General features: G+C 45.2%; 1 protein-coding gene across 5 annotated transcripts in view; it reads right to left on the minus strand.

Moving 5' to 3' along the window:
• The window catches only part of LOC149341964 (uncharacterized), a 262,364-nt gene that overhangs the window by 67,797 nt on the left and 176,180 nt on the right, over nucleotides 1-18,387 (minus strand). For 4 of the 5 annotated variants that reach the window (XM_089544268.1, XM_089544265.1, XM_089544266.1 and 1 more), the window contains 7 exons: nucleotides 15,993-16,108; nucleotides 12,933-14,473; nucleotides 11,661-11,774; nucleotides 9,316-9,543; nucleotides 7,728-8,061; nucleotides 5,262-5,463; nucleotides 3,097-3,565 (listed from right to left, as the gene is read on the minus strand). In XM_089544268.1, coding sequence (XP_089400394.1) covers nucleotides 3,097-3,565; nucleotides 5,262-5,463; nucleotides 7,728-8,061; nucleotides 9,316-9,543; nucleotides 11,661-11,774; nucleotides 12,933-14,473; nucleotides 15,993-16,108 — 3,004 coding nt within the window. The remainder of the gene's footprint in view (nucleotides 1-3,096; nucleotides 3,566-5,261; nucleotides 5,464-7,727; nucleotides 8,062-9,315; nucleotides 9,544-11,660; nucleotides 11,775-12,932; nucleotides 14,474-15,992; nucleotides 16,109-18,387) is intronic. The other variant, XM_089544267.1, reaches the window with a different exon arrangement.

Consider the following 18,387-nt stretch of genomic DNA (forward strand, 5'->3'; position numbering starts at 1 on the left):
GGCAAGGAGAAACAAGATTTCAGAAACGAATAACGGAAGCGGCGCTAAGATGTATATTCCTGGCTGACGACACGGCACGACGTGTCGGCGGTTATTTCTCAACGCTACGAAGGCGTCGGTCAAAATGGAATGAAGCAACCATCGCACCAGCAAACGCGGACGAGGCCGGAACCCTTGCACAGAGGCGGAAGGAAGAAAATCACAACAGCGGCTTTTGACAATCTCCACGGGCGCCAAAATAGGCTCTTTGTGCCGTCCCTTTCTGCCCCAAGCACTCTGAAGACATCGTCACAGAGGGAATTGAAATCCGGCAGAGAGTGCAATGGCGACGGCCGTTCTCAGAGTCAATCCAAGCACCGCGTGCTATCACGCATGCAGCGCAGACCCGTAACAATGGCTCAGCGAATATGGCGTTCGGCTACCGAGCAGGAGCTCGCGGAATCGAGGTTAATCTGTGCTGGCATGAAAATATGCTCGCAAGCAACGAAGTAGAAAAAAAAAAAATGATTGAACTGAGAGAAAATTAAAAATTGACTATTCAACGAAGTACACAAACGATAAATGGCAAGTACAGATGCCGAAGCACCGAGAACAGGCTAGTCAGCCGATAATGCAACGCCCTCGTCGTACTAAGCACGGCAACGCCTTTTGCGCAATGATCCCGTCGAGCGAAACCCAGCTCGTCGTGCACGCGGCCCGAACTTCCCACGAAGACGCTGTCGCCGGGCCACCGCGACAGTAAAGTACCCGCGCGAAGTAAAGTACCCGCGCGAAGTAAAGTACCCGCGCGAAGTAAAGTACCCGCGCGAAGTAAAGTACCCGCGCGAAGTAAAGTACCCGCGCGAAGTAAAGTACCCGCGCGAAGTAAAGTACCCGCGCGAAGTAAAGTACCCGCGCGAAGTAAAGGACCCGCGCGAAGTAAAGGACCCGCGCGAAGTAAAGGACCCGCGCGACTTGCTGCAATGCAAGGTGCAGCATCGTGACCCATTCATCCGCCCCTGTGCCAAAATGCAGTGAACAGCTGGTTGTGAACCTGAATGGCAGCGATCCTCTCGTGTCAGATCACCGCGGTAAGATGCGCGCGTGCACTGAAGCGGCCCGGCTTGTGGAGGAGCGGACGGGGTGAAGTTGCGGCTCGCCGGCGCTGCTGCGATTTTTCCGCGGAGACCGCTTTGGTCTTTCTCGATTTTTGTGAGTTAGAATCTAGACACTGCGTATTTTAGGCCACAGACAACAACAACGACGACGACAGCAACAACGACAACAGAAACGTCGGGCTCGAAACTTAGTTTCGTTTTCGCGCCCTCGCGGTTCGCGACAGCGTCCGGGTGGCTGCGGCCCATCACGGGGCTTGCAGATGGGCGAAACTGATATGCAAGGGCTACGCGGACTACGTGTCGTGAGCGCTGCGTTTGGGAAGGCATTCCAAAACCGCCGCTTTGTCTTCGGGCGTCGCGAGGGAGCTTGGAAGAGATGGCTCTGCTCGTGATGCAGCTCAGGTTACTGCTCTTTGTCTGATTCGCGGGCAGTCTTATTGCGTTTTGCCAACAATGCCTAGCCTTGCTTCGCCGTTAATAGATCACTGACGTCACTCCTACAGTAAGGAGGTATCTGGCCACCTCAAAACTCCTTTGTGAACTCCTTTACAAACTCCTTTGTGTTATGAGGGTTCAGTCAAACTATGATATTAGACTTTCACTGACAACAAATGTTCTTTAAGGAATTGTAAACATGGTATTAGTCTACAATATAAAGTGGATTGCTATTGCTACTACACGATTCCCGCTTCCTTACTTAATGCCTTGTAGGCCTCACAGCTATGACGGTCTCAACTATGCATGCTAATGAATGAAAACTAATTTGTTTGCAATATCTTTCATTTCATAGTTGTGTTATGGTAAAGTGTTTCTTAATTTTGAAGGACCCATACAGAGAACAGAAATTATTTGATTGGATCTGCAATCGATTTTTATTATTCATATTTGCTTCACACCGAAACACTTGATAGTGTTTCTCTGGCTATGTTTTGCAGAAAATTTCATCGGTAATATTACTCCACAGTGTCAAATAAGTATTCGAATTGGCTTCGCAATCAAAATTGCTTTTCGCATAGCTCTAAAGAATAGTATTCGTACAGTCTCAAAACCCCAAAGGCATACATGAATTATTGGCATTTTTTGAAGGTTTCATTCAAGAAAATATATTCCAGCAGTATAGTACACATCTGCATCTTTGGCTGTAAGCTAAACTGAACCCAAAAAATTTCTGCCGCAATAAATTCTTTAGTGAGTACTTTTTAGCGTAACACTTAAGGCTCTTGACCTGGTACAGGCACAAAACTGAAATATACAGTTAATGCTCAAAAATATTAATGCAAACATACGCAGACAGAACAGCCATAGTTCTTATTAATTCTCAGAACCACCACAATGTCTATATAGGGGAGTTATCTGACCTTTTTGAGACAATTTGAACTATGATTAGCATTCTCCTATTATTGCCTTCTATAAAAGGAGGAGCACAGACAACCAAGTGGCTCCATAAGGTAAAAAAAATTTATTGTAGGAAGAAAACTGTACAACCACAGCTTAAGCAGCACAGCTGGTGAGACTTACCACAGCAATACTTATAAGATTTAAAAGCTTTACCTCTTACCACCACTAAAACAGAATTTACATGCACTGATCAAAAGTCATGCATACCAGCAACAAGCCATTCCAAAAAAGCACAAATATACGCACTTATGTCCGAAAAAATCCACGTCCAAAAAATAAAAAACCTACATGCCTAACAAAAGCAGCCACTATCAGCAGTCCATACATAGGAAGCGACCAGCTTAGTCTGAAAGGCAGAGTATGGAACGATGCAAAAGTGGGCAAAAAAGTTGCCTGAAAGTTCACCCAGCATCATAGCAATCTCGTAGCCCACCACAAAAAGCATGCCCGCGCACAATGCATGCAGGAAGGCACTAGCAGGGAAGCAAGCGAGTTTCATCTGTCCCCCATTTCTTGGCAGACAGGACGAGACCAGAGCTGCAATGCGAGGAAGGGCCACAAGCAGGCTAGAGTCAGATCAGAAATGGGAGTATTCCCTCACCGCTCTTCCTCCTTGCGGCGAAGTGAAGCATTCAGTTTCCTCTGGACGGCCGGGTTAGATATCACCTTGCGACCAGGTTGCGGCGAAGAGCCCTGTGCGATCACCAGATGCCGCTGACCTCCCAGAAGGATCTTTTTCTTGTCCTCAGTGTCACTGGCTTCTTCGCTCGACGACTCTGAGCTCGACTCAGAACTTGACTCTTCCTCTTCCTCCTTCTCCACCTCCTCTTCCTCATCTTCTTCCTCCTCCTCCTCTTCGGAAGAGGACTCACTGCTGGTGCTTTTCGGGGACTCGACTTCGGGAGAGCTCTTCTCCGGTTTCAGGATGGGCTTCACAGGAGTAGCGGGTGCACTGTCTGCAGGCTGCTCTGGCTTGAGAATGCTCTTGACATCTTCCTTAATTTCGGGGTGCTCCTGCTTTAAAATACTCTTCACAACAGGCTGAGGTCCCGCTTGAACCTTCAGAATGCCTACCGGAGAAAAAGAAAAATTGTGCTGTCAATTTCACAGTGTCAGAACAAAGACACTGCTCAGTGAGCTTTACTTGCAATGAGGAGTGACATGTATCCCAAAATATGCACCATAATGATTACTAAAACCAAGAATAAAGGTCTTTTCCATCAGGCAATCGCTACCCACAATACATCGAGTAATGTTCCATTATAGGATGGTTTGGTTTATTGGGGTTTAACGTCCCAAAGCAACTGAGGCTATGAGGGACGCCGTAGTGAAGGGCTCCGGAAATTTCGACCACCTGGGGTTCTTTAACGTGCACTGACATCGCACAGCACACGGGCCTCTAGAATTTCGCCTTCATCGAAATTCAGCCGCCGCGGCCGGGATCGAACCCGCGTCTTTCGGGCCAGCAGCCGAGTGCCGTAGCCACTGAGCCACCGCGGCGGGGTTTCCATTATAGGAGAAATGGAAATGTTACACATCAATTCCATGAACGGTACTTTGGTGTAGAGCTGATTAAGCTACTAAGTTTGCTGTGAGCACTTCACAAACAGGCAATCACTTTTCACAGTTGCCTGAAACATACGGATACAGCAATTCACAAGCTAACAATAGTACACAACTATGGAGAGTGACTGTCGGCTGATACAGTGCTGTAGCCATAACAAGCAGCCTTCTAGCTGAATTACAATTACCCATTTCAGGTACTGCCGAGACAAAACATACAACAGAAGTGCATCAAATGAACGTTTGTTGTCAACGATACAAATATTTTCGAGTTGAGAGGCAAGCAAACAAAATGCGTACTCAGAAGCATGGGAAAACCATTTACACAGAACTTTTTACAGCTGATGGGATTTATTAATGGCTGCACACTGGCCGACTGGCAATTGCAGTATTAGCAACGTGCGGGCCACAAGCCAGTGCTCCCTGCTCGCAGTGCGTACAGCACAACTGTGATTACAGTGTCAGCAATGTGCAAGCAGCGCTCAGTGGGCACTCCAGGGTGAAGCCACTGCTCTCGCATTCGCATCATCTGTAGTGGTGAGGGAGAGTTTCCCAAATGCCCAAAATTCTGCCCATTGTACACAGTGCACTCTGGCCATAGAATTTTAGAAATTCATGTCATCCCAAAGTTCGCATCAATCTAGATCATATGAACGACACTATACTGTACCTTCTTTGTTGCAGAAAAGTTTGTGAAAAAAACAAACCTTTTTTTACCATGGCAATGCAGTTACCTTAATGCAATATTAAAGATGTGAATAAAAGCAATAAGACTTCTATTTTAAATATCTTCCTAGGTATAGGAAGCCCAATAAACACTCCAGCAATGCACCTTCAGAAAAAAAAATTCCAAAAATGCTTGTACACCAAGCTTTTTGAGTTCCATCTACATTTGTGCATGAAGCACTGTAGTAGAGGCTATGGACTGAGTAAAGTGAGACAGTCCAATGTTCAACATGTGCCACAAGAATATCCTGTTCAACTGGTCACAGATAATCTTAGTATCGCGCAACATACACCCAAAGCAACGCCAAGTTTACCCATTTTGCAACGGCTTTAGAGCTGCAGTTTTCAATATCAAGCAAAAAAAGAAAAAGAAGCTTTGTGGGAATGCATACTATTTTCAACCTGTTGGCTCTTTAATTCCCCCCCCCCCCCCCCCCTTTTTTTTGTCGCTACACAGGAGCCAACCATCGCACTTGCCTCTGGGAGCAGCAGCACTAGCAGGATGTGTCGAGTCCTCCGGGGGTGAAGAATGAGAGCGTGTTCGAACAAGTGGCACGCCAAGGGAAGTGGCAGTGCCCGTGGGTGCAGCAGGCTCTGCGCCGCCAACTTTGGGATCCAAAGAACGTCGCATGCTGTTCGAGCGCACCGGTGGTTTCTGCTTGAGCACGTCCAAGGTGACCTGGGTACACATTGACAGCAAAAGACTGGTTTCAATTATGCCATTTGCAAGAGGTGCCCCTCTATGAAGAATAACACATCTGCTTTAAAATCTGGTATGCTACTGCTACAGTCAAATTTCAATAGAATGAATTATGCTTTACGCCAAACACTCTGAAGGCCTAGCATAATGCATGTAAAACACTTTATAGCGAACTACCCATAGGATATATAAAGCTCTGAGCACCCACAATCTGAGCGCCCACAGATGGTGCCGAGAAGTGGGTACAAGATGCATGGCGTGCTGTAAGAGAGCAATATGAACCATGCAACATTTACGAAGCTGTCTTGTTTTGGCAGCTGCTGCTGAGTAGTGGGACCTTGGCACTCAAAATGAGAAGTGCCATGGCAGGAAAATGAACAAGGCCGAAATGAAACATGGACGGATCTATAAGGCTGCAGCTGTTCATAACTAGCAAGTACAAGTTCCCCGTGTGCCTGAGAGGATGCACTTCGCTCCCAGTCACGTACAACTCTAACTGCAAGGCTTGGATGACCAGGGCGTTGTTTGAGGCTTGGCTGTGTAACTGGGATGAGGAGCTTGCAACAGGCGGGTACAAAATTCGCATCCTTGTGGATAACTGTTCAGCACACCATTGCGGCATCTCGCTCATAAAAATTGACCTTTGCTTCCTGCCACTGAACGCAACAGCAGTTTTAAAGTCACCTGATCAAGGCATCATCCATGCGTTCAAGCTGGACTGCTGGAAGCGCATGGATGAGTGGCTCGCAGTGAAACTAGGGGTTAATGACAAGATGTAGATTAATTTGCTGACCGCAATTGAGATGGCAAGTCGTGCCTGGCATGACCCAACGAGACACATCTGGAATTGCTTCCATCATGAGAGTGCGGAAGATGCAAGTTTGATGTGCGCAGTGCAATATGACTGACATTGCCACATTGTGGGAGGAACGCTTCGAAGTTCCAGACGCTGTGGCAGCAGAGGTTGCCCTGTAGAATTTTTTGATGGCTGACGACGACATAAGTGTGATAGCAAACCAGCTGGGCTCTGAAATTGTTTTCATTGTGTGGGTGTCTTGCCACAGAGGAGACCGAGGAGCAGCTGCCAGAGGATGATCGCCCTCATCCAACGCTTCATGAAGCAGTTTCTGCTACTGATGTGCTACGACGATACAGCTCAAGAAATACAGGAAAGCAGACTGGAGCTCGTTGGAAACGATGTCTCATGTTGATGGAGCAAAACGCAGTACTCAAGCAAAAAGCACAGCTTACTGCAAATAGGTGTATGTTTCTCGCCAATAAATTACTTTTGGAATAGGTATTCATGGTGATTGGCATGGTCCTTTTTCCATCAGAGTTTTTACTCCATTGCTCACAACCTCTTGTGTAATGAATTTGGTACTGAAGTTTGTTCAAGTATATTGAATTGTTCCATACACTGAACAAATCACACTAAATTGCACTGTGTTATAAGTGGGCTGGACTGTAGTGGTGCCAAGGCGTCCGACACAGACTCAGCTCTAATTTACTTCCCAACACCGTGTGCTGCGCCAGTAAGTTATGAAATACAGAATTTATACGTAAAGCGAAACCTTTAAGTAAGATCTGCTTGGAGAACCGAAATGTCTGAAATGCATCAGTAAGCTTCGAGGACATATCGCACACAAGCAAGAACTCCTAAGATAAAAAATTATGGGGCCACTCAAGTCACCTTAAGAGTGCAATTTGATAGCAGTGTGTTCTCGATCCAATGCGCATGGAGAGAATCTAATGAAGATGACATCCAAAGCATAGTGCGAGAGACTGGTCGGCTGCGGCGACAGCGTAGTCATCTAATGCAGAGACCAGTAAAGCGGATCTGCTACCACAGGTTCGAATCCCGCATGCGGCCAACAAGTGTTATTTACTTTGACCTCTGCCCTCTACCCCCTGTTAGGCTTGCAGTCTCCGGAGGGAAGTCTATGCTGTCGCAGCCTCCAAGCACCGCCAGTGGTGATGGATTTTCAATTTTGGCAGTGCGATGTGACTCGCCCTTGAGGTGATGTGATACATGTGATGTCATCGCTGTCTCAACCAATCACAGAAATTATTGCCATCTGGCGGAGTGGTTTTCGTGTGATGACAGCTCGAATGCTATCGCATTAATATACATTTGTATTGCAGACCATGCCTCACACTGACAATTCACTACAGGTATGGAACAACCATCAAATGCAGCAGACAGTGCTTCCTCGCAAGAAACGAAGCGGGAAAGCAGCACTCACCTTCTGGTTGAACATCTTGAGTTTGTCGGCCAGGCTCATCTTGGACAGGTCGTCTTCCTTCACCTCGGGCTGCTTGTCCTGATCCTTGATCTCTTTGGCCGCCAGCTGCACCTCCTCTGTGGTCACAGGCTGAGTCTGGGCCCGCTGACGTCGTTCAGCAATGGAAAATCGCGGTGGCCGTTTTCGCTCTGCACCATTCTGGGGAGCATCGAGTGCCACCGACTTCTTGAACATGGAAACCTTTGCGGCCACACTTAATTTGCTAGGATCAGCAGAGTCTTCGTCCTTGGCTGCGTCGACGCTCTTCAAGGGGCTTGAAGTCCTCTTCTGGCCGCTGCAAGTGCGCAAAATAAAAACAGAACTGAAATGAAGTCACTGAAATGCCACTGGAAAAGAATCGAACATATTAGAGCAGAATATTATTAACAGGAACACACTTGATTCGAACTGCCTGTTTATTCACTGAGGCCCTGGTCAGTTCGACATGAAGTGCGTAAAAAATACTGCAAATTCAAACAAATTTTCGGAGCCCTTCAAGTGAATTCTGAAGAACCAACCGTATAAAGAACTAGCAATGCAAGAACAGTGCCAGGAACAAGACCGATATTAGCATTTCCAGCAACAAGGTTTTCTTTAGGAAGGCTCTAACAATCCGTACAGGTTTCTTAACATATCAGAATTAACATGCATCAGAGTAATTTAACCTTCTTGAAGAACATTAGTCAGTTTGTAGCATCAAATGTGGACAACTGTTGCTAATGATAAATACGTGTGAACAACCAGAGCGCGCTACATACAAACCTGCATATTCGAACTCTGAGCAAGCTAGAGATATCAGCGTGTGCCCAAATGTCCATAAGCCTTCCATTAAATGCTCAGATGAAGGACTCTCAAATGAATTAAAACTCCATGCCAAAATACTATACTACACCTTTACTCTGCTGTGCAATAGGAGCCGAAGCATTTCCAGTGCTCATATGCATGTCACAGTGCAGGTTCTTGTAAAATTTTTTTTGCAACTCACTCATTTATGTTTCCAGCTAAATTAAAACCTAACAGCAGTGGAACACCTAGATTTTGCACCATGTACTATCAGCGAGAAATGAAAGGCTAACAAGACAACCCAGCCGCAAACAGCAAAATAAGAACCTCTTAACCAGGGGAAGCTTAATACCAGTAGAGAGCAATTACACTTCCAAAGTGTGAGGACACTTCAGAAGTGTTAGTCATCTTCACTTCTATCTGCTCCCCAGGAGCTAGTATGTTAAGTGTTTGTGTTGACACCTTAGTTTTCTTGTTCGAGCTTCATTTGTTGACGTTAATATATCAAGCACAGATATTATTTGCTGTTCATATCTCTGGATCTTTCTTGGCTCCTGTGATAAGTTGGTTTCAAATAAAACGCTTGATAGGCATTAGGTGCCCGACTTTCACATCAAGGTAGCACTACGCTAAGTCATTTTTTTCACAAACTTCTCCTAGGTACTGAAAAGTACAACGCTAATAAAAGGAAGCCGAACAGTCGTATGCAAACACACTTCAAATACACACAAACAACTGAGATACAAGCACATTATTAGAATCTTACGCAGCATCCATCTTGATAGCCTCTTCCACCTCTTCTGATGTAACTGGTAGAGTGCGCCGACGCTCCCGCTGCTGACGAATGCTTTTGGGAGGTGGACTGTAAGGCAGTGGAAATTCCGGCTTCTTGACGTATGCTTGAGCTTCCGGTCTCGGCGAGACTTCCTTGTTAAAAATGCTTAACAATGCTTCTTTCAGCACCAGGTTACGGAAGGACCGGACCGATTCCAAGCTGGAAGCAAAAAAAAAAAAAAAAAATCGCAACTAAATAACATAATCACAATTCCAGGATCAGCAGCTAAAGGCCTAAAAATGAGACATTCCAGTTCAGGTGGTTCACAATGCTTCATTATTAACGAATGTAACAGAAAGCAAAAACGCATAACCCACTGGAAATTTGTTGGAAACGGACACTTCACATTTTAGAGATTGAAAGAGCAATGTCATCAAGAAAGATTTTGAATTGCATCCTAGCAGAAATTGTGAGAAGATGGACTTCGGCAAGGCATGTAATGTGGAGGAAAGATAATGAGCATTCAGAGTACAGAGTGGATATCACAAGAAGGGAAACACATCACAGGTCGGTCGAGCATCAAGTAGAGACTTGAGAATGGTTTGTTTCACTTGGCATTTTTCGTTCAAATATGTCTGACCAACTGGCCCCTCTGTATAACTTGTTATAGTGGAGACTTCATACTAAGGAGCCTGTAGGCATATGACAAGTCCACGTCCCAGCAAATGTAGGGACATGACAGGGATACAGATCTGAAGTGGGGAGCAAAGATTAGGAATTTTGCAGAGGCATGCAGAAAATTTAGGAGTCAGCAGAGGACAGCAGTACCCGGTGATAAATGGGAGAGGCCCTCCACCTGCACGAAACTAATGACTAATGAAGAGATACTACCCCAGCTGAGGGCACAACTGCAAAACAGTTGAGCATATTGTAGATGCACAAGCACCAGATACCCTTACAATGAGTTTTAGAGACAGACTGAGGGAAACCCCAAAAAAATCCTGTTCTCAGCAAACATTCATGGCTGAGAAAATGTAAACATTCTGCCACCACTTGACTCAAATTCGTGATAACTATACCGAGAAGGACTGGTTGCTGCTATTTTGAAGTGAATGGAGACTTAGCACAGCCACTGGAATCCACACGTGCCGATGCACGCAGTTTACTTCCAAATCGAGCAGTTTTGGTGACAGCTATGCTTCATTTCTTGGTCTCTTAGCTTATCAAGCTCTTTTCAGTCGTGTTGGTCTCCTTCAGATTATACTGCCTTAGTCTCTTGATACACGCCAACTTCAATTTAACCTCAGTGTCACTAACTTGCCCAGTGGCTCACAGCTACAGTCAGGTAAAAGTGAAGAAAAAAGCGGCTTTTCCCCGTGAGAGGACCCCCTTCCAGCCAAGGGCATTTGCAGATTCTCATGAACCCACTAGCGTGAGTAGCGAGGGAATGGCGAGACAAAGCAGCGAGGGAACAATCCCCGACAGTGCAGGGAAGGGACCATCCCCTATTCATCTGCCACTGCCTGCATTGTCAGGCTAGCAGGTTCATGAGAATCTAACGACGCCACTGGCTGGAAGGGGGTGCTTTGACGGGCAAAAGCCGCTTTTTTTTATCCAACTATTGTCAACAACCAGAAATTGTTAGAGAGCCCTTAAAGGCGCACTGAAGAGGAATCTGAACTCGTCTTTTTGCCGCGGGAACTCGATCTACACATTCCCAGCATTCTTAGAAACAGATTTATTGCCCTGTGTGGCTGATTTTCCTAATTAAATCGAATTAACGTCCGGCTCCTGCTTTTTTTTTTTAACTCTCCCTCGTACGGGACCAACGCGTGAAGTGCCTTTCAGCCAGTCCCACAGCAGCTTGCCGGTCTGCCATCGGCGGAGTAATATGTAGTAGTCCGCAGAAGCATATAGTCCGCGCGTATTTTTATTTCTGCGGGCTTATTTTGCGGCTATATTATCTGCTATTGAAACTATTCACGGAAACCTAAAAACAAAATAAAGCAAAAGCAAAGCCTCCACGGAGCTGGCTGCAAGGCACTCCACGCGTTGGTCGACTCCGCCCACCGTACGAGGGAGAATTAAAAAAAAAGGCGGGAGCCGGACATTAATTCGATTTAATTAGAAACTTCGATTTATTGCCCTGTGTGGCTGATTTTTCTAAGAATGCTCAGAACGTGTAGATCGAGTTCCCGAGGCAAAAAGACGAGTTCAGATTCCTCTTCAGTGCACCTTTAAGCATGGCTAACATGACTAACAGGCACATGACAGCACGTATAAAAATGAAGTGCTGTACAGTTGAAGTAAGCTGTACAATGAGGAATTTGACATACCTATCTGAAGCTTTGATCTCACTGGCTGTCACAGGTTGAGTCTTGTAGCATGATGCATTTCTTCGGGTATATCTTTTCTGCTGTGGTGAGCTGTCAGAAAAGCCAACAAGGGCCCTGCAGTGACAACGTAGAAATTTCATAAAAGCTTTCCAACAAACTAAATAGCTACTCCTCCCATTTTTTGATTTTATGCAACACGAGTAGCCACTGCCAACACCAAATTCATGTCAGATGCTTTCTTAGGGCTGTTTCTACCATGGTTTTTGACACTATGTAATGCTGCAACATTTTAGGAACTGTAGTCTCATGGTGCACATATGCTTCGACTAATGAATTCTGCAAAGCAACCCTGCGCAAACAGCAACGGAACAAACTTCAGCTGCAGTTGCTGTGACAACTCTGCAAAGCCTCACACCTATCACAATATATAGAAATGAATCCAGAAAACCTATGACATTTAACTACCAATCAGACCCACAAAAAAAAAAAAAAAGAGGTGCCGGTAAGCACACCGAGTTTCCTGAATTAGGTTTTCCCTTTCAATTCCACTCTCAAAGTTTCCCACTACCCTGATTACACATAGGGAGCAAAAATCTCCTCCTGTAGGTGAAAATATATAAGCTACTCCATGCATTCTGATTAGGATGAACCACCAAGGACTTTCCTAATATTAAGCTTCATAACACAGCAACACAAGATTAAGCAGTGCATACGACAAGAGTGCCAAATGTGACTACTACAACAAGCCTGAAGAAAAATAACGAAGGATTTCAAAGCTGGTCAGCAGACACTCATCAAAGAGAGACAAACATGATGAAATGCTTATGTTCCCATTTATGCCCTGTAAATTTGAAATCTATCAAATTGTTTTGAATTGGAAGAAAACAGCAGACAATTTGCAAAGCTTCTCATTACCAAATAGCTCATAATAAACATATTAAACTTCTGCTTACATATCCTTTGGTACATAAGAGGTACGGGGATCTGTTGCTTAAGGCACTTTATCAAACAGGATACCATCTTGTGACACTTTCAGACATTTAAACAGCAACAAATGACACCAAAACCTGAATGAAAAAGGAATACAGAAATATTTGAAATGGCAGTTAGATAAAAAAAATCAATTTATAAATTGCTCTCGACCGCAAACAAGCTTGTCACACTCAATTTCAGCTCAAGGCTTAACACACGACACACTAAGCACATACTAACCAAGTTCATCCAACCTCCCACTTGTCAGAATGAGACAGCACAATGAAGCATTCAACTTACGGGGATTTCAGAGCAGAGGATGTGCTGCTTGCTAAAACGACCTCTCCAACAGCAGTCCTGGGCGGAGAGATGTCAGTCTGAAGATCTGTGCCAGGGTGTCCTAACGCACTGTCCAAAGGGGGGCAGCTCACAACCTTAGACTCTGGCACTGGTCTCGCACTCTGCGATGTCACCGCAGAATCTACCACAACACACTCGTGAAGTCTACCGAGTTCGGGTTTCTGCTCTACACCCGTTCGTGCACTAGGGCTCGACGGGGTCTCTACAAAACTGAGCACAGGCTTGGACTCTAGCTCTGTGGAGTGCGATCTCCTCCGCACCACCACCGCGTCTGCTTTGTCTGGAGAGTGCTCGTGACTCCAGCGCCTCTGCTGCTGGTTCTTGAGTATGGGCTTCAGGCGCTCCTCGGCGTCTTCATCCACCGACTTGCGTTTGAGGATGGGCTTTGGCTCGGCAAGAACAGAGGTCTCCTCGTGCTTCTTGAGAATTGGCTTGGGTTTGGCAGTGTCCTCTGGCTTGGCAATGTCCTCCTTGCTCTTGAGGATTGAGTGAAGCTCGGGAGAGTGGTCCCGTTCTTCCGAGCTGCTTGAGCGATTCTTCAGGATGGAATGACGCGGCCTGCTGCTGTCGTCCTCCCTCGTGTTGGCTTTGAGGATGCCATGCACAGAGTCCGAAAACGATGCACTCCGTTCACTTTTCCTCTGGAGCTTCAGCTCTTCGGATCTTGTTTCAGGGGCAGACTCTTCCTCACAGGAAGCTTCCTTTTTCTCGAATGCCACTTCACCTTGCAAACTTGCACTTCTCTTTGAAGCTTCAAGTTGGACACTTGGCTGCACTGGCTCAGGAAAGACCAATTCCTTCTTAGCTGGCACCAATGAAATTGCGCTCTGTGCTGGGGAGGTACAGGTGACAGATGCTCCTGAATTGGATTGCAGTGTTCCCAAACTTTCTGTACACACGAAGGGCCTATCCGATTCTGGTATGTGATGTTCTGTTCCTAGTTTCAAAATTTCTTGACTTCCAGTAGCAGCAGAAGTGCTTTCAGAGGCTGAGCTCTTGCCCTTAGAAGTGACGCTACAGTCTGACCCTGTACTACTTGCCCTTTTTGCTGTCAATGGTTGCTGCTTGACAGGAGAGTATGACTTAGTCCACGGTCTCAGAGCTTCAGGTTTTGTAGTCCTGGCTGGACTTTCTGCCTTCGTAAACCTAGGAGGACTTTTAGACAAGTGCCTAGTGCTGGAGACTCTTGACTCACTAGGCCAAACTTGAGCAGCAGTGCTCCCAGAAGTGGGAGCTTGTCGGCTTGAAGGTCGCAAATACGACGTGGAAGTGGTGTGAAAGGTCACGCTGAACACCTTCGGCGGTGCCGGTTCTTCCTTATCGTCGCATGGTAGGTCTGGCAGTGCTGAGCAGTGTTTGTTGAATGCACCAGCTTGAGGCTGTTCCTCTCCCAAAACAGCACTGCTGCAAGCGGTGGCGTCGTCGTCTTCTCCAAATGTGTCGAAGGCGTCTAATGGCTTGGCACCGAGTTGCGGGCTTACCTGCAATCAGTGTCGCAAATTACGAGGCTCAACATGAAATACTTGTATCGATCAGCAACTTAACAGCTTCAGGTGATAACACTCCAACAACTGTAAGAATTAACGAGCTGACACAGAAGCACTGCCATCTCTTAGGTGAAATTACAGAGGATGAAAGATTCACAGGCCTGTCATTGAAGGCTGAGAGCAAATGCTGTTGCTACTGACACCGAGTGCACATCAGTCATGTGAGCAATGGTAGTTCAGTATGACAAGGCCCAGAAAACAGTTTGGTGCAATAACAACTAAGTTACTATGCACATGTAAAACCATTTTCTACTACTGAAATGATTAAAAACCTTATTCAAATTAATTCAGTTTTCGGCCGACCAAGAACCACAGCTAAAAAGCTTGAACTGGCCTACCAAAATGCTACTTGCTGCTAGATCATATAGGCTGAGAATATATGCACGATACTAAAATTTCCATGCTCCTCCCGAGCTTAAAAAAAAGATGTTTTCAGAAGCACATGCAAAAAATAAAAACCTGAAGAACAACAAAAAAGATTTTCCATATTGAAGTACCGTATTTTCCGGTGTATAAGACGCGGTTTTTTTTCAAAAATCTGGCTGGTGCGTCCTATAAAAGGGTGCGTCTTATATGCGAATTTTCAGTTTTTTTTTGCGAGTTCAGAAATTACTCAGGTTCATGTTCAAGCTTTTTGCACCGAAAAAATATTGCTAACAATAACGCGGTTGTAACATGGTTGATACTTCAATACGGGGACCACCGTGCGCAACTTTTTTAGGTGAACTTTATCATGAAACGGCGGGGTTGACCAACCCCGGGATCTTAAACACGCGGCCGTTTCAAAGGCCCCAAGCAAAGATAATGTGAAATGACAAAAGATGGCGACAGTCGCGCTTCTCGCCATTGTCAAGACAAGCCAAGAGAAGACTTTTTTTTAGTCACCCTTTGCAAGTACGTAGTGCGAAGAGAATGCTTCAGACGCGTTGCCTTTTCGATAGCGCATCCGAAGATGAAGACTTTGAAGGTTTTATGTAAAAATAAATTGTTATGGACATAGAGTTCTTTCGCTTTTTTTCTTTTGTGCTAAAACATGGGCTGGTATGGCGTGAGTGTTGCATTTTTCGATCACTTAGCGTTGCTTATGTGACCATCGCAAAATGCACCGTACGTGTGAAGTTCTTAAGCATGTTTAATTAAGCCTCACTAGCCTAACTGGGTAAATGGGGGTGCGTCTTATACATGGGTGCGTCTTGTACACCGGAAAATACGGTATTCAGAGTTACTGGAAACTGCCTTTGCAAGGGCACAAGCTCAATCTTTCCATGTTAGTTTTACAAGGAACGTCCCCTCATACTCATTTCTCATATATACATTCATATATCTATTTCAGGCATATGCTGCATTCACCAAAATAGATTTAAACGTAATTACCAACGAACATTTAGCACCTTAGTTCTGGTACCTTTTAGACTTTTGTTGCCCCAATGCGAATTAAGGGTTTAAAGCTTACCCCAGGCACAATGTTCTCGGCTTGGTCTTCCGCGATGCGACTGGGTTGGGGGTTCTCATCGGACACTGGTCTAGAGTTGTCTCCCGAGGGACCAGACCGGCGCGATTGCAGCTGACCTGCAAGCACACAAGCATGCATGCATCAGCCATTACAGAATATGTTATGAATTCCATGCCACACACTTTTTAGACGAAAACAATATCCTGTGAAACAAGAAATGCAGCATTATTAAGAATTCTTGCAGAAATATTGCATTTGTCCACATGCAGGCTGCCCAGTTTCTTCCAGACGAAAATTAAACGGAAGGCCTGTAGGCACATATATACATTTCCTCCACATTCAATCAACAGGGTGCTCACGATAAGCAACCAATTATATAAGTCTTAAAGGGACACTGAGGAACTCCATCTGATATACTTCTCAGTAGAAATGACTATCAGGGTCTGTTTAGGTATTCTTACAATTGTGCGATAGCAAAAGACCCATTCATGAAAGAGAAAACTGAATGTTCAAATTTTTTTGCCACAAACTCTTGTCCCATACACTGAGAAGGACCAGTAATCGTCCATTTGAAGTGAATGGCAGCATACACTGTGGAATGCTCTTAGCATTATTTTTCTTTATCACAGTTTAAGTTTTCGTGGAAACTTCTACTTCAGTCAATTTAGAGCACATTCATCAGGGTACAACTAGTGTTCCCCCCCAAAACTTATCTACTCAAGAGCTAAGCAGTGATTTCATCTTAAAGTTCAGCTCTCTCATTCCAGACAACAGCTGCTGAACAACATAACTAACCTGGAAAATGTAACTAACTAACCTGCAAAAAAACACTATGATGCTCCAAAGGCAGCATCACTGAGTGTGCACGTGAATTGTGACAAGATAGCACCAACAAATTGTATACGAAAAGAAAAAACAAACAGGTCTTCATTAATTAAGGGTTAGGTAAAAGACATTGTTTAGATCAAAACCGTGCTGTTGGCAGCAAAATCTCAGGCCAAAACGCCACATCTGACACCCCATGCCATATGCTTAACTGGACACTTGAGGATGCAGCTTATATGGAAGATTAGTGTGACTGATCATAACACAGTCTGCAACAATGATATGAACAAGTAAATAAATCTATCAGCGATGTTTTAAAGCACAATGTGCATAAGATTACAGAACCTGAAAACTGCCTTTTCATGACACCAAGAAAAGGGTACCGAATTTAAAGAGACTGACAAGTGATCACAACACATGATGAAATTATGATGGAAACACAGAGCTCTCTGTAGTATTCTTTATTCTAGCAATGTATGAGCCACCTAAATGAAAACCACCTACGTGAAGAGTCACAATGTGACCACGTGTCATTGCATGCAACTTGGCCAGCCTTACTTGCTGTACTCATTAATGAAGTAGTATTTCATCTTTATTACTGCTTAACCCTTACTTCTGGCCTATTTGCTGATGCAATAATGAGAAGCTATGATAAGGTATAGGGACTGCCTATGCTAGCAATGTGCAGTGCTTTGAAGCATGACATCAAGATATAATTGCACGCAGCTGCTGTGCTTCAGGATAATAAACACCTAAAAACTCTACGCTACCTTAAGCTCTTCCTTCCTTATATCTGCCAGCATGAAATCACCCTTGCTCCCAACTACCTGCTTGGGCAACGTGGACTGCATGCGTATGCAAGAAACCACAAATTGTTTTTCTTGGCATCAGCACAGTGATCCTTAAATCAAGTACTCTGGGTAGCTGTAACGAGAAAGTTTTTCAGTCATTGTGACAGTACCTGAACAAGTTTCCCTTTTCATTAAAGAAATAGGGTCTTAAGTATTTAAATTTGGAAGCCCCCTTAAAAATTCAGTGATGATTAAAATGCCCTGGATTCTTGAAACAAGGGCAGCACAAAAGCTCAGCAATGGTCTGCACAGATATTTCAGCTGCAACACAGATTAAACTAATCCAGAGCACAGAAAAATCGCACAGCTAGAGCATATTATGCCCTCACACCCGCATAACAAGCTTCTCCCACCTTTACCAGCCTCTCTGTCTCAAAACCACATATTTCATTGATGCATATGCACCATTAGGGTTACCATTGAACGAATGAAGAAACGCGAGAAGTGCGGACCTACCTGTCAAAGAAACACCGCAAACAATCCTCCACAGAGGTCTCTTCAGCAACAAGGCCTTCAGCACACGAGCAAAGCACTGAGACAACCCCACTAGGTCACTTTGAAGACCCTGGACGAGCCCTCAGCACGCACATTCAGCGCACGACGCAGCATCTCCGCATGGAGACCCACCGACCGAAGCAACAGCGACGAGGCAAAGTGGGTGGCTGGCTTTGAAACTGGGTTCTAGCCGTGAAAGCAGTTTCGAAAAGCGGGGCAACCAG

Source organism: Amblyomma mixtum, chromosome 5 (genome assembly GCF_055824585.1).
Source record: "Amblyomma mixtum isolate Tamu chromosome 5, ASM5582458v1, whole genome shotgun sequence".
NCBI classification, from domain to species: domain Eukaryota; kingdom Metazoa; phylum Arthropoda; class Arachnida; order Ixodida; family Ixodidae; genus Amblyomma; species Amblyomma mixtum.